This window comes from Lepisma saccharinum, chromosome 4, assembly GCF_977018435.1.
Source record: "Lepisma saccharinum chromosome 4, izLepSacc3.1, whole genome shotgun sequence".
Classification (NCBI taxonomy): Eukaryota; Metazoa; Arthropoda; class Insecta; order Zygentoma; family Lepismatidae; genus Lepisma; species Lepisma saccharinum.
The window spans coordinates 17,882,324-17,897,051 of record NC_139232.1 but is presented as its reverse complement, the minus strand read 5'-3'; the positions used below and the strand labels follow the sequence as shown (position 1 = coordinate 17,897,051).

Sequence of the window (14,728 nt, the reverse complement as noted above, 5' to 3'; positions counted from 1 at the left end):
TCTTGAGAAGAAAATATACAACCTCTGACAATAAAGTTCGGTGAATGATCCTCAATATCGAAGGTAGACGAATTCTTAATGAAACCTACCTTACTGTTCTTCGAAGTAGTCCCCTCCCATGGCTATGCACCGTTGAGAACGGCTGTACATGTCCAGGAAACTTTTAGAAAAGTCTTCTTGCGGGATGGTGTTCAAGACGCACGCTCGTCACGTTCCGTTGGATGTCCGGAATATCGTCAAATCTCAGATCTTTTAAAGTGATTTTGAGGCGTAGGAAGAGAAAGAAATCTGCAGGATTCAGATCTGGTGAGTATGGTGGATGGTCAATTTGCAACACCCACTACTTAGCCAGAAACTGTCGGACGAGAGTGACTGTGTGAGGGCGAGCATTGTCACGACAAGATTCATGGTTTTTCGTACACGATAATGCTCGCCCTCACACAGTCACTCTCGTCCGACAGTGGCAGAGGTTGTAGACTACATCATTACTTCAAATATAACTATGATTTGCTTTTTCTTATTTAGCGTCGCTTTTCTGCAACTTTCGGCTAATCGTGACTATCTCTTTAAGATATTCATTTGTAACATTGATTATGTAAGATATTGGGGAGATAATTGAATTTTTCCTTTGGACTTTTTTTATTATTTTCATAGTTATTAACAATTACAATGTGATTACCTATGCTAACCACCGCCCACTTAACACATATTTAACTTTTTGGTAAAGATAGTAAGTAATGTTTATAAAAATGATTTTATCTAAACTCTTTTTCTTAATCACTTGCGTTATTGCATACTTTAATTTGAAAGAAACACCAGAAAACAATTTTTGCCCTTCCTTAGGCAGAATAGTACATTGCAGGCTCTGCATGTCCAAACTGTCCTGATTGGTCTTGCACGTGTACTGCATACACATTGCACATTTTCTTGAAGTTCCCTGCACTGGTTGCTGTGCATTTGAGTCCAATGTTATTTGTTTATCTACTTTTGGTTTGTGGTTACTTACTGCAACACTCTATCCCTGCAAACCTCTCATACTGTCTCCATTGGCATTCTTTACAATAACCTGCTTTTACAACATTCCCTCGTACACTATTCTATGCAAATTCTTGTTTGTAAGGGGATCATCGCCAGAATATCTCTGTTCAAGCTCCCACGAGTAACACTACACAATACAGTATATATTACATACGAGCCTCGCCAATCCAATCCAATCCTTGACAAATCTTCAAGCAATATTTACGTATGTGTTGTTCTATCGTACCTCACAAAACCAGCATAATCATGTACATCAATCTCAACATCCGTGCGTGAATGTCCTGCTCAGAAATGTGTAGTATGTGTGTGTGTGTGTGTGTGGGGGGGGTGCGTGTGCGTGAATGTGTTTTTTTCTGTTTCTTTTTTATGTGTTGTCTTCATTTTTTAAAATCTCGTCTTTGTTCTTTCCTTGTAACAATTTTTTTTCTTTTTTCTTTTTCTTTTTTATTGTATTTTCTTCTCTTTTTTACGATTTTGTTTATGTACACCAGGTAAATGTCAAACGGGGTTAGGTGGGAAAACAGCCACAGGCTGATTCGAATTTGAACCCTCAATAATACTCAATTCGCTACCTGAGCCAGATGGAAGTTCCTCATTAGCAAGATTTTCTACGAATTCTTTACACGGAGTTCTCGAAGACAAGTTGTCAAGAAAACACTGTCGCCTGTGCGCGGTGGTTAGTAACGCTAACCACAAATTTTATAAGTAATTAGTGTCAGGACACATACATAAGTCAAATCACATACACTTACATGTGAGAAATACTACTCAATTACTTACAAAATGTCCACGATCACTTCAAGGTCACACTTATTTTCACGAAAAGTTAAGGAGAATCAAACACGTGACCACTCACTTTGATTTCTAGCGCTGAAGTGAGTAAGAAATGATTCATGCTTCTCTAAGCTCAAACGAAATAGCCAAGTGTAAAAACGTACCAATTTGTGATGAATTGAGGAAATACATTATGTGGTCAGCGTTGATAACCACCCCATAGGAAAAGAACCGTTACAGTTTGAATATGTAGTTAGCACAGGTAACCACCGCCACTCAGAGAGCTATGAGGATGAGCGATGATATGATGAAATTGATAAAAAGAAACTAACAAAGAACACCCTTGCCCAGGCCGGGATTCGAACCCGGACTTCAGTAGTCGTGTAGCTCTCTGTGCTGACTACTCTGCCATGGAAGTCGGCTCACATAGAAGAAAAACAAAGACCGTCCATGGAACGATAACTTTTCTCTTTACTTATTTACTTATTTATTTGCGCTGATTACTGTAATATCTCGCGTTAGCATTTGCAGACAAACCTATCGAAGTTTACGGCGCAAGCTATACTCTGTCCCTTGAATCTGTGACCAAGGCCGTGCGTAACAGTAGACAAGGGTAGGGAGCAAGTGGGTCGAGCGAAGCAGTACTCGACTAGCGACTTGTTTTCGTTTCCTTGCTCCTGAGATTCCCGGGATAGAGCATAGCATTTGGAGTTCCTCAGAATAACGAATTCCGAGATTCTGCGCAGTTCATTGCAACAAGTCTTCATCAAACTTAACAGACATCACCCGAAAGACTAGTAAGTTTCAACATGACCAGCTTTTCTATTACTGGAGAACGACGAATGTCGAATATCTGAGCATCATATTAGAACATACCGCGTTAGTATTTGCAAACCAAACCATGCTTACAGTGCACTCTCACAGTTACTCGAAGGAGCTAATTTCAAGTTTCTACGTGAACCATGATAACTTGCACCACTTCTTAAGTAGCTCCAACAAGCATGGTGGGAGTTGGATCAAATAACATATGAGATTTATTTTCCTTAACGCCTTCATTTAAAAAACTGAAATATTAAGTCGTATGAAAAGTTCCCTTATATTTTAAGCTGAGTACCATCATGTTTCCCCAGTTTCCATTTAATGAAACTTCTGAAAGTCAAGGAGCCTCCCCGATGGCGCAGTGGTAACGTCGTCGCCTTGCAATCAAGGGGTCCCGGGTTCGATACCCGGTGGAGGAACAAAATGGTTCGGATCCCACTTTAAACTGTAGGTTCAATCCCTATTAGCCTATTTGTGGGTAAAGTCGATTTAAAACAACTCGAACTCCGAAAGTTCAAACATTTATGCTTAGTACGTGTTGCTGCTTTAAGAAGACAGATTGCATTCTCTTCTACATCGTACACGTACTTTACCACGTACCAAAGAACATTGAATTAAAGGTAAAACACTCATTTGTGGATTGCACTGCGATGAAGCTTCATGGCGGTGTGGAGGCAAAGACACTCCACATATTCTCGATCTGGGCCATCTGTGGAGGTGATATGATCAATGCCACGTCTCGGCCCCTTTTACATACTCAGGGTTGACCCTAGGTCATTCATTAGACTGAGTAAACCCCAGAGCCGCCTATACATATTGTTCGAATAATCTCCATCTCTGACTACCCATTATTATTATGATTACATGATTTCTACCCTATTTTTGGGGGTGTAAGGGTGAAGCCTTCTACAGACACGTAAATGTCACTTGTTTTAAGGCACTGAAAAGTCAAAAGGCCAACGAAACTCTGGTGCCTGGACACATAAGGGCAGGATAATCCTTTGCGGCGCTGTGTTGTTTTTTGTTTGCCCTTGTGCGTGCTGAGTGTCAGTTTACAGCATCAGCTATTAACCTAGGGAACGAGATATTAGTCCTCAGTGATAGTTCATTAGGTAATGAATGAATGAGTTAGGTTTAAGAGTTGAGGATGGACGTTTTCACCATAAATAGCCCATATAGTGATGTGTTACATTTGTTCAACAAATTTCCTCATTTTCCTCCAATCGTGCACCCATTTGGGCAAAAAACGAGGGCTTGTGCTACCACAAATGTCACACTCTTAGCAGCCAACCAGAGCACTTAAAGGATGCCCAGTCCATAAGCATTGGAGGCCGTAACAATTAACCTCACGTGTATTCTTCTGTGTAATGAAATCGCGCCAGACGCATACAAAACAGTCTGTCTGGGCACAACGACACCATCGTTGGCAATGTAATGCAACGTAAGTCGTGTTAGCGGTCTGCTGTGTCATTTGGCATGGCGCCAGTGGGCTGGGGAAGCTCTTTTCCCCAGAACAAACGAGGGAGGAGAGACACCTGTGAGATGCTGGCTTAAAGAATGTCTGGCTCCTTGGTAGTCTAGAGCGAAACTAATGGCTCTGCTGTTGTAAATCTAGGCTCACCAAAGAGTGGTGTGAAGCATGGCCGTTTATACAGAGTAGTAATGGAATGGTTGGGGTTCAACTTTCAGTAACCAAGGAGCCAAAGTTAGTAGAAATTTAAGGGTTAGCTTATTAGTATTATTGGTCGGGTAACAATTTACCAAGTATTTTCTAAACAATTCATATGTAAATTTTCACTTTATATGCAGTATGTTCATGAAGTCACCGTGCCGTACCCCTATATATTAACATATTACCACATATAAAAAGGGTGTTTCCGGGATGACGATACAAACTTACAGGGATGATGGAGAAGGGCACATGTATTAATTTGAGGTAAGGAACCCTCCTGGTCCGGAAACGACTTAGTTGAAAGTTATAACCGAAAATCGGTGTATGAAGGTGTAATGCGTTTATTAACTGCACAAGTTTCACAAGCTGCTACATTCACAACAGTTGTTCAAAGTGGTGTCCCCCAGCTTCGCTGCAAGCATGACATTGTCGCACAAAGTTCTGGCTTACCCGTTTGAACAACCCCGGTGTCGTTTCGAAAAATGTCACAGCCATTGAGAATTGTTGCCAGGAGATCCTCTTTAGTCTACTACAGGTGACTCATACACAAGGCTGTCTTGTCATGCCTGCAGCGAAGCTGGGGGACGCCACTTGTTGTGAATGTAGCAGCTTGTGAAACTTGTGCAGGTAATAAAAGTATTTCATCTTCATACACCGATTTTCGCTTATAACTTTCGACTAAGTCGTTTCGGGACCAGGGCTCCTTATCTCAAATTGATACATGTGCCCTTCTCCATCATCCCTGAAAGTTTGTATCATCAGCGCGGAAACACCCTGTGTATATAGTTATGTGTGTGTTTGTGTGTGTGTTATTTATTACAACATATGTATTTATATATTTACATTATAACATACTTGCAAACTTTAACAACAAGTTACCATGACAACATTAAAAATCATAAAATTGAGGCCGATTCTGCTTTAGTCTGTTCACTTAAATTTTGTAATACCATAATATTAAACACCTAAAACCATGAACGACGTCTTAGGGCTTGTAATCAACGGGTTGACTACCAGTTCACTACCAGTTCTCCTGGGAGTACTATGCGAATGCAAAGTTAGAAATTAAAGAATACTGACGTCTCAACATGACACATGCAAGTAAGCGTACGGAGACTTTTTGTTTGGAGGGGGGAGGGGGTGCTCACTCAGTGCCGTATTTGTGACTTCATTTCCTGGGGTAGTTTTTTTTTAAGGGGGCAGGTATGCCAAGTTGTACATGTTAGCAGTCAGTAAACTACTATTGCCTTCAGTACTAAGTACCTAGGACATTAAATCTTATGATAACATATACACGGAATTTATAAACAGTGTTTTTGTATTCTAACAAAACCCATACACAAACAGAGCTTTTGAACTAGTAACACCAAGGAAACTTGACCATATATCTATTGCACGTTCCTCAGTGACGCCGTGTGGCGGAAACTGTACCTCCAACGAATAAAGCTGACGAGTAGTTTATTTGACAATTCACAGAGCAATGGCGTTACTCTGGGAGCTTTTTATAAAACCTCTGCACCCGAAGACAATAAACGAATAAATAATTAGTATTTAAAAATAGAACTTGAGACGCGAAGTATAGGATGCAATCACAGATAAAGATATATATATGAAGAAGTGGAAGCAAAAGTGCGAGTGGTGCTCTCAGCGCCTCATAGCGGATTATTACAAAACTTCTTGCGACTGGCGATTCCCATTTTGAGGTCCGTGCATCGGTTTTTCTGCCTTAGATGAACATGTGCTTATATATATCTTTATCTGTGATGCAATTGTTTAAAGGTTAATTAACTGTTTTCGCGAATGATTTTTCAGTGGTGTTTGCGCCACAGTTAAGAAATGGTATAATATGCTTTTCAATTCAATTTTCTTTGGATGGCAGGGATAGAAACATCCACGACAGGGATTACCAATTTTTTCTTCTGCCGGGGATAAATAATATTTGTGAGATGGATCGCCGGCACCCATTACTTGAAATACAGGTATAATGTGGTGTAGCGTTAGGGCGTTTGATTTCCACGCAGGGTACCTGTCATCGATTCCCGGGATGTGCTATATCAGGTGGGAACTTTTTCCTGCAATATTCCTGCTTCAATCTGCTCTGGGATTCACACAGTCTCTAAATGGGTAGTGTAATACTAGGGGATTAGTACCCCCGTGATGCTGATTACATCACTGAGTTTATGAATATATGGAATCCTACCCCCACTTCCCATATGCCTTCACAGCAACTTGCAATAAGCAAGGGCGGCACCTCTTGTAGATCTTAATTTTAAATTTTCCAATTATGTGTGGAAATATGTTATTACTTTCAATTACACAAAAAAGTAGTGTCCCGAATTAGTTTATAATCAGTGGAAATTTCAGTTGTCGAACTTGGATAATGAAAATCATAGAGGGACGTAACCTGATCCAAACCATACGTTGTGTTATTGGAGAAGGGCAATGTGGTTATTCCCCGTAGGGTCGAACATTATACACTGGAATTTCTATAATTATTTTAGGTGCACGAGAAAAATAGATGCGATATTTCAGATATGTGTATCGTTATTTTATAGCCTTTGAACGGGATGCGTGTCCTTCCTTAAGCATGAAAATTATTATGAACTGCCAGCACTGCACCTGAATAATCAGAAGTTGCACTGAAGATCTCTAGGTTGGAGGTAGTGCGGAGGATGAGAGGCGGAACAACAGAAACACCTCAAAGATATTGGTTGCAAGATATATTTGCGAAGTAGATAGAGTTTGATCGGAGGCGTAATGGAGGAATGGGTTGTTCTACGAAAAGTTCCTTCTCATCTTCCCTGCTCATTTTCTCACATCAACAGAAGTGTGTCTGTGTACCATAAAGAAAAATTCTTCATCATCGTGGTCTGGAGCCTAGGGTGTTTCGGAACGATGGCCCAGAAGCAGAGGGCTGGGCTTGACGTGCGTGTTGCATATTATTGTAGGCGCGCCTCCTCGCAGACGTTTTTTTTTCTGGGTCTTGAGCAGGTCTCTACCCAGAACCGATTTTAATTCTCGGGTAAGCGCTTCTGCAATGTAGGATGAACGTCCACAACCGGTTATAATTCTCGGGGAGGCATTTCGACTTTACGAATGAACGCACACTACTTATTTTAATTCTCCGGTAGGCATTTCGACCGTTCTGGATGAACGTTCACAACAGGGTTTAATTCTCGGGGAGGCATTCCGGCTGTACGGATGAAAGCACACAACTTGATTTAATTCTCGGGTAGGCATTTCGGCAGTTTGGGATGAACGTCCACAACCGGTTTTCATTCTAGGGGAGGTATTCCTGTTGTACCGCTCCTATGCAAGCTGAAGGGAGGTGTTACTGATTGATTTCCTTTAACTCAGTTTGCATATGCTCGTCTGTGTTGTACAGGGCGTTTGCAAAGAATCTTTGAAATCTGAAATTCAACAGTCGCCAGCATTTCCGTTTTCGAAAATATATCACTCCTGTTGAAGGGCCTCTTGGAAATAATCTCTCTCTCTCGGGAATCTGTGTATCAAGGCTACCATAAAGGTAGAGAAGGGGAGAAAGCTAGCGGGAAGAGCAAAGCAGTGCGCGCTGATGAAAACGGCTGGTAGTTGCAATCGCGTTTCCCTTCCACGCACTCACTTACCCTCTCAGCGCGTTGATCGGTCGTACCCTTTCGAGTCCTACTTGCGCAGAGGACTTGTTCTCGTTCGCTTGCTCCAGAGATTCCCGAAACGTACTATAGTTCGTTCCGGGTCTTGTGTTCCCTCGTGAAGGACATGAGTTGGCAACACTTTCACCGCAGCTCCTGCTACCTATACCTTGATTTTTACGACCGATAGAGACTCGGAGGAGCCAATTAAATCGTGTCACTTGGAAAGGGGGGAAGCACCTGGCAGACGAGGCCCATTAGACTCCAGATAATGGCGTCGCGAGAGGATCTGCAGTGCCTGAAGTAAAAGGCGTCGTGTTTCAGGATGATAAGTTGCAGCTATCGGGGAGAGAGTAAACAGCTCACTCACTCAAAGCGCAGGGGAAGCTGTTCACCGGAGAAGGTGCCGACGGAGCAATCTTGTTAAAATCGGCTTCGGGTTTCATCTCTGCTAAAACTTGTTCTTACGGTTACACTATGCCAGCGGTTCAAGACGTGAACAGGGGGCGCCGCGAATTGTTCCAATGTTTTCACTCAAATGATATGATTGTTCCATTGGCTTATTTGGTACTTTTTACTCACATTTTTTTAATTTGAAATATGTGTTTATTTTTTTAACTTAAGGCAAGCAACCTAGCCACACTAACTAAGCGTTAAAAGTGTTAGATAGGCCTACAATCTGACTTGGGCGCCGCGGAAAATCTTGAAACACTAAAGACACCGTGAAACAAAAAAGTTTGGGAACTTCTGCACTATGCCATCCGACCAAGATATAAGCGTTTCCAGATTTAATAAATGACACCATTTAGATAATGTAATCAAATGTTTATATCCAGGGTCGGACTGGCCCACCGGGACACCAAGCAAAATCTCAGTGCCCTTCTGAAAACATTTTGGCGCCCTCTTTTTCCCAACTGCTCATAATCGGCGCCCTGTTGAGGAAAATTGCCGCCGCCGTCTTGGAAGTCCCAGTCCGGCCCTGTTTATATCTATATCAAATATTTCTACCCAGCTAGCACACAAACGTGTGGCAGGTTTACTGTAGCTTCCTTATAGCTTGTCAAAGCAAGCTTGGTGTGGGTGGGTGGATACATTATTTTAAAAATATATAACAATAGATACACTCATTTAGTATAACAATAGAGGACCATTATACATAAATAATAGTGACAACATGAAATAAAACTGAAATACAGTGGAATGAAGTGCAATGTGGATACGACAACATGGCGACGTAAGCTAATGTTTCCTGCAGCGGACGCTAGATGGCAGTGTGAAAGAAGTGTAAAACAAACATAAGTTTTCGTTAACCAAATAAGGATATGTTTAATTGTAATTAGCAAGCAAATGTGTTTTAACACCCTTCGAAACATATGTGAACATTAAAGCTACAAGGAAGAGAAGAAAGTGTAGTGTGGCAAGCTTGCTGCAACTTCCAATTCTGGTAACTGGATAGCTGGATAGAAGTTTGTAGCACGCTAATAGTTTGCCATGGAGAGTTTACTACTCACTAACTACCAGAAAAGTGTCTGTACTATCTGGGTATGGAGAAAATTTCTCCAACGAACATCAAGTTTTGTCCCTCAGTCTTGAATTTCTTCCTTTGTCACAACAATGCGGCGAGTGTCTATCAGGATTACATTAGCACCATCAGTCTATGGTAGCTATTCATTTATTTATTTATTTGAGAAAATTTCAGATACAGCACAGGTGGCCATTTTACACTGAAATTGTCAACAATGAGAAAGCAATAATTATAATAAGCATAAAAATTAAAAAAATAAAAAATAAAATAAAATAAATAAATAAAAATAAATAAGAAATAATTAAGAGTAACAAAACAACATAAAAGTGAATAGCAAATGAACAAAAAGATAAGTAAGAGATGGCACTATGTGATATTAATTACAAATATTTATTCTGATAGAAGACCGAAAGGCAAACTCGGAGGAAAATATATCAATACTTGAGGGGAGATCATTGTATTGTGTTGCAAGTCTATAAAAGATAGATCTTTTTTGAATTTCTAGTCGAGGTTTTTTTGTATAAAATAACCTTGTATTGCGAGTTGTGCGCATAGGTACTCTAAAGTGGAATTCCTCAAGGAGTGTGTTGCAGCGGATTTTGCCATTCACAATTTTGTATAAGTAACTGAAATCATTCTGCAAACGTCGCTGATAAGCAGTTTGTAAGTTTAGAAAAGACAAGAGATGCGGAGATGAAAAATTGCGTAATGAGGGAACCCTGTGACGGACTATAGCTAGGAAGAAGTGAAAGACTGAATCGATTCTGGAGAGGTGAGTGGGACATGCCATGGACCAGACGGGAGAGCAGTATTCTATTATTGGGGAGATGAATGATTTGAAGTACAAAGTGAGGGCTGAGATGTCAATAATTTCAGTGAAACGGTAGAGTAAACCTAAGAGACGCATGGCCTTTTTTGTGGTGCATAAAATATGTTCCTCAAATGTGAGCTTTTGGTCGAAAACAATGCCTAGGTCCTTATGAGAGGATACTGCTTTGATGTTATTGCCAGAGATGAAGTAAGATGACTTTAACAGATTCTTCTTGAGAGAGATAGTGAGAGTAGTACACTTGTCAGGATGTAATGTAAGGTCCCATGTCAGGCACCAGGAAGTAAATGTTGCTATGTCATTCTGAAGAAGATGAGTATCGTCGGAAGTGGAGATTTCCCTGAAAATTTTACAGTCGTCTGCGAAAAGAAGGTAATTGCTAGAGGGAGCTGTGAGATGGTCGGCAAGGTCATCGACGAATAATATGAACAAGAGAGGTCCTAGAACACTACCCTGTGGAACTCCAGAGAGGACAGGAAGAAAGTTAGAAACAGTTCCAGGAAGAACGACACGTTGTTGGCGATCGCTAAGGTAATCTGTGAGAAGGGTGAGAAATTTGCCATGAATGTTGAATCTATTGCATAATTTGTGAATCAGAAGACGATGACTAACAGTATCAAAGGCTTTGGCCAGATCAAAGTATATTACATCTAATTGTGAATTATTTGAAATGCATTTCATAGCATGTGAGAGTAAAACAGACAGGTTTGTAAGACAGGAGCTACCAGGAAGAAAACCATGTTGCTTAGAGCTTAAGTACAGAGAAACAAATTTGTACAGTCTGTCTTTGATTACTTTTTCACAGATGATGGACAGAGGAGAGAGTAAGGAGATTAGTCTGTAAGATGAAACAAAATTGTTGTTGCCACTTTTGTGAATCGGTGTGATGTTAGCTTGTTTCCAAGCGTGAGGAAAGATGCCTTCGGAAAAACATCTGTTCAAGAGAATGGAGAGGGGATAGCACAGGGATTGCACAGTTTTCCTGAGGAACATGGTGTTGATATCGTCCGGTCCTAGGCCACGGTGAACTGAAAGAGACGACAATAGATCCTTCACCTCATCGGGTGTAGTGACAAGCGTTGTTAGGGAGGAGGAACAGACTGGTCTTACGTTTGGCAACGCTGCAAGGGAAGACGGGGGGCAGAAGTTACCATGAAAATAAGCGTTGAAGAGTTCTGCCCTTCGGTCCCCTATTGCACTTTCACTATCATGCGTAATTTCAGCTGGAATCCTACTGTTATTTTTCCTTGAGTTTATTAGATTAAAAAAGTTTTTTGGGTTTTCTGGCATAGTCCATGAATGGTATAATTTGTCCCTGTCTCTCGAGAAGTTTTTTCGGGATGAACTAATGCCCCGAAATCGGGTAAGAAAGCAGTGTTAATACTCTCAAGAACATTGTTTCTGTTTAAATGCCTGAACGTAGTCTTTCCTAAATTATCATGTGTCCGGTTTCGTAAATTGATTAACTAACTCTCTAGCCTTCTTAAATCCGAAGGTTTATGGCTGCAGCAACACAAGTCTTCCATATGTTCCTATCCTGGGAAAGATCAATCCAATTTTTTCCGTCCTAATCGATTTCCTTTAGGTCCATCTCAACGTTATCCCTCTATCTTCGTCTTGGCCTTCCTACAGGTCTCTTACCATCAGATTTCCCAACAAGAATCTTGTAAACTCTTCTTCCCTCTATCATTCGTGCCACACGGCCTGCCCACCTAAGTCTTCTTGATTTAATTATTCTAATAATAACTGGACATGAATACATTTTGCAGCCTTCTCCACTCACATGTCTCCTCATCCGTTTTAGATCCAAATATTTTTCTAAGAATTTTATTTTCAAATACTCTTAATTAACGTTCCTCTTTTAATGTGAGGGACCAAGTTTAACATCCATATGATACTTCTGGCAAAATTACTGTTTTGTATATTTTGACTTTTGGTTTCTTAGATATTATACGAGAAGATATAAGTTTATGAAGATACAAGTAACACGCATTTCCTGAACTAAGTCTGCTTATTATTTCCTCCTTAATATATTTTTCATTTGTTAGTATTACTCCCAAGTACTCAAAGGGTCGGTATGCAGCCGAAGCTCTACTCGATAAATCGACAGTCACACCCATCCCTCCTGCGCTTCAGGTAATGAAAAAGAGGACACAGACCCAATTCATAAATTTTAGTCGTTTCAAGGAGGAAGTTGTTTTCAAGCAGAACAGCGATGCCAAACCTAGCACAATTTGAGCTTTGCTGGCACCGAGCACCATGTTTTTGCATAATGGAAAAATATAGCATGATGTACAAACTTGCTTCTCTGGGAAGGAGAAATTCACTTGAAAGGACGATGTTTTGAGATATTAATAAAATTTAATCCAGATCTTATTTCATGTCCAGGGACACCTTCTTCTCAGTATCTTTTCTGTATTCTCCTTATCGCGACGAACATTTCATGGCAAGAAATCGGTAGAAAGTTGTGATGCACAAATAAAACAAATGTCTCGCTTTCTACTCGACAAATCATCTCAAACTTTCTCTAGTTCAATGTGGAACTCATCTTGGAAAGTAGATGCATAAATTAAAATTACAATAATTTGAAAAATAATCATAATAATGAGCTACCATTACTTTTTATCAATAACAGTAATAATCCATAATCATTATTATTATTTAGATCCTAGCCTAGAACAATTTTTCAGCATTTTGCATAATTTCACAGATTAAACAGCACTTTTTCTTATCGGATGTTGGCAACGCTGGCCAGGAGCCAACTGTGCCGTGTCTTTGTCCAACACTTCCTTGTGCACCTCCATACTGGCGAGAAATCCCGATTTTATCGGTGCGAGCGTAAAATTCGATGTCGGTGTCAGTGCCATCACCTATAACGACTCCGACAAAAGATCGGCAAGTGTTGAAACGCTCATAACTCTGTTGACCACAACAGCAGACGATGTGAGTGAATAGGCAAGTGTGTCCACGTGGCTTATTGGTAGAAAGTCAACGGAATTATGCCTAATGTGCCGTCTCACAGACATTATTCTATTATTCTATTCCCCATCCACTGTAAGAACGAGGTTAATGTAAATAAAACCACGTGGCTTCTGAATTGTTAGTTTTACGCTTATCTTGTCCATCATATACATATATCGGTCGTAGCTGTACAGCTTAGATAACGGATTTTAAGGTGCAACACCTTTCCAAAAGTATAGCTGTTTTCACAGCGAGCGTTTGAGATATGTATTCTAGGACATGAAATCAAGTAAAGTGAACACACTTTGTTGCACCTCTTTGCATCTTTTCGTGAGGTTAGAACATCCCCCCCCCCTCTTTACCCTCTCTTTGATGCTTCAGTACCTTTTCCCTTCCTTTTATTTCATGTTTTGTTAAAAAATTGGACAGAGACATAAATTATTTTCACTCTTCTTGAGCAGCTATATAAAATCCTTTTAGCCTCATTTCATAGAACAGAACAAGAGCTATAAAATGGTATAATATCGTAACTATCCGTAGTATCTTTTAATTATTATGGACAACGAACTCCAACTCCCAGTCATTCAACAATGGTTTTCCAATCACGAAATATTCACAAACATCAGAGGAATGCAGTGTCAGACAGCACTGAAGCTCTTCCTGGTCATCAGCGGTATAAAGATGTAAACAGACGAAATCCAGGAAGAGGCTGCAGGGCTGACTGTGCTTTTGTTTAGTAAATTGAATTGCAATAAATGTCTGGAAGGCAGCGAGATCGACAGCAGTTCTAATTCAGTGATTGAGGAGCAAGTTACGATCGAATAGAGACAGAGAGGAGGAGGTTCCAGAGAGAGCGTTTTAACGCTAGTCGCAAGTCAGACTCTACGTACTGTCACAAGCATAACCTCTCCCAGCAGATCTTCAGTTGCAGTACAGAGACAGGTGTATATCCTTAATTCAGCCACGCTGATCCAGTCTTTAGGGATGTGAAACTCAAGTGTCATGTGTTGCCATTCAAGTGTGTAAATTTAGTACCTCTAGCGCCTTACCACCAAGCTCACCACGAGCAGAGAGTGCTTTACCATCAAGGATGAATGATGATTAGTGAGCTACATTCCCAAAAGATCCCCCATACCTAAGGGTATGAGACGTGGTGGAGGTGCGTGACATTTGAGATGCCATGGTATATTTCTTGGCATTTATCAAGGATACGTTCCGTCCTATTTTCGTAGTATTGTTCGTAGCATAAACAATCAGAAGCGACCTCTAGGTCCGAGGGCAAATGTAATGGCGGCCTCGTGAGATGTAAACAATGTAAACTTTATATTTTCAAAGGACGATAGCTATTCAACCGAAAGGAATAACGTTTCGTATTAAATGGTTTTAGGTACAAAAAAATGGCGCTGCTTAAATACATACTCTATAGCGATTACTGTACACGCATGGAAGAATATTTTAGTTTTTTCAATTGTAAACAC

At 40.5% G+C, this 14,728-nt stretch overlaps 1 protein-coding gene across 1 annotated transcript in view; it reads right to left on the bottom strand.

The window, feature by feature from the left end:
- Positions 1 to 839: 839 nt before the first annotated feature.
- The window catches only part of LOC145986856 (uncharacterized), a 33,973-nt gene continuing 20,084 nt past the window's right edge, over positions 840 to 14,728 (bottom strand). The window contains exon 3 of the mRNA XM_083121328.1: positions 840 to 949. Within this exon, the coding sequence (XP_082977454.1) occupies positions 840 to 949 (110 nt within the window). The remainder of the gene's footprint in view (positions 950 to 14,728) is intronic.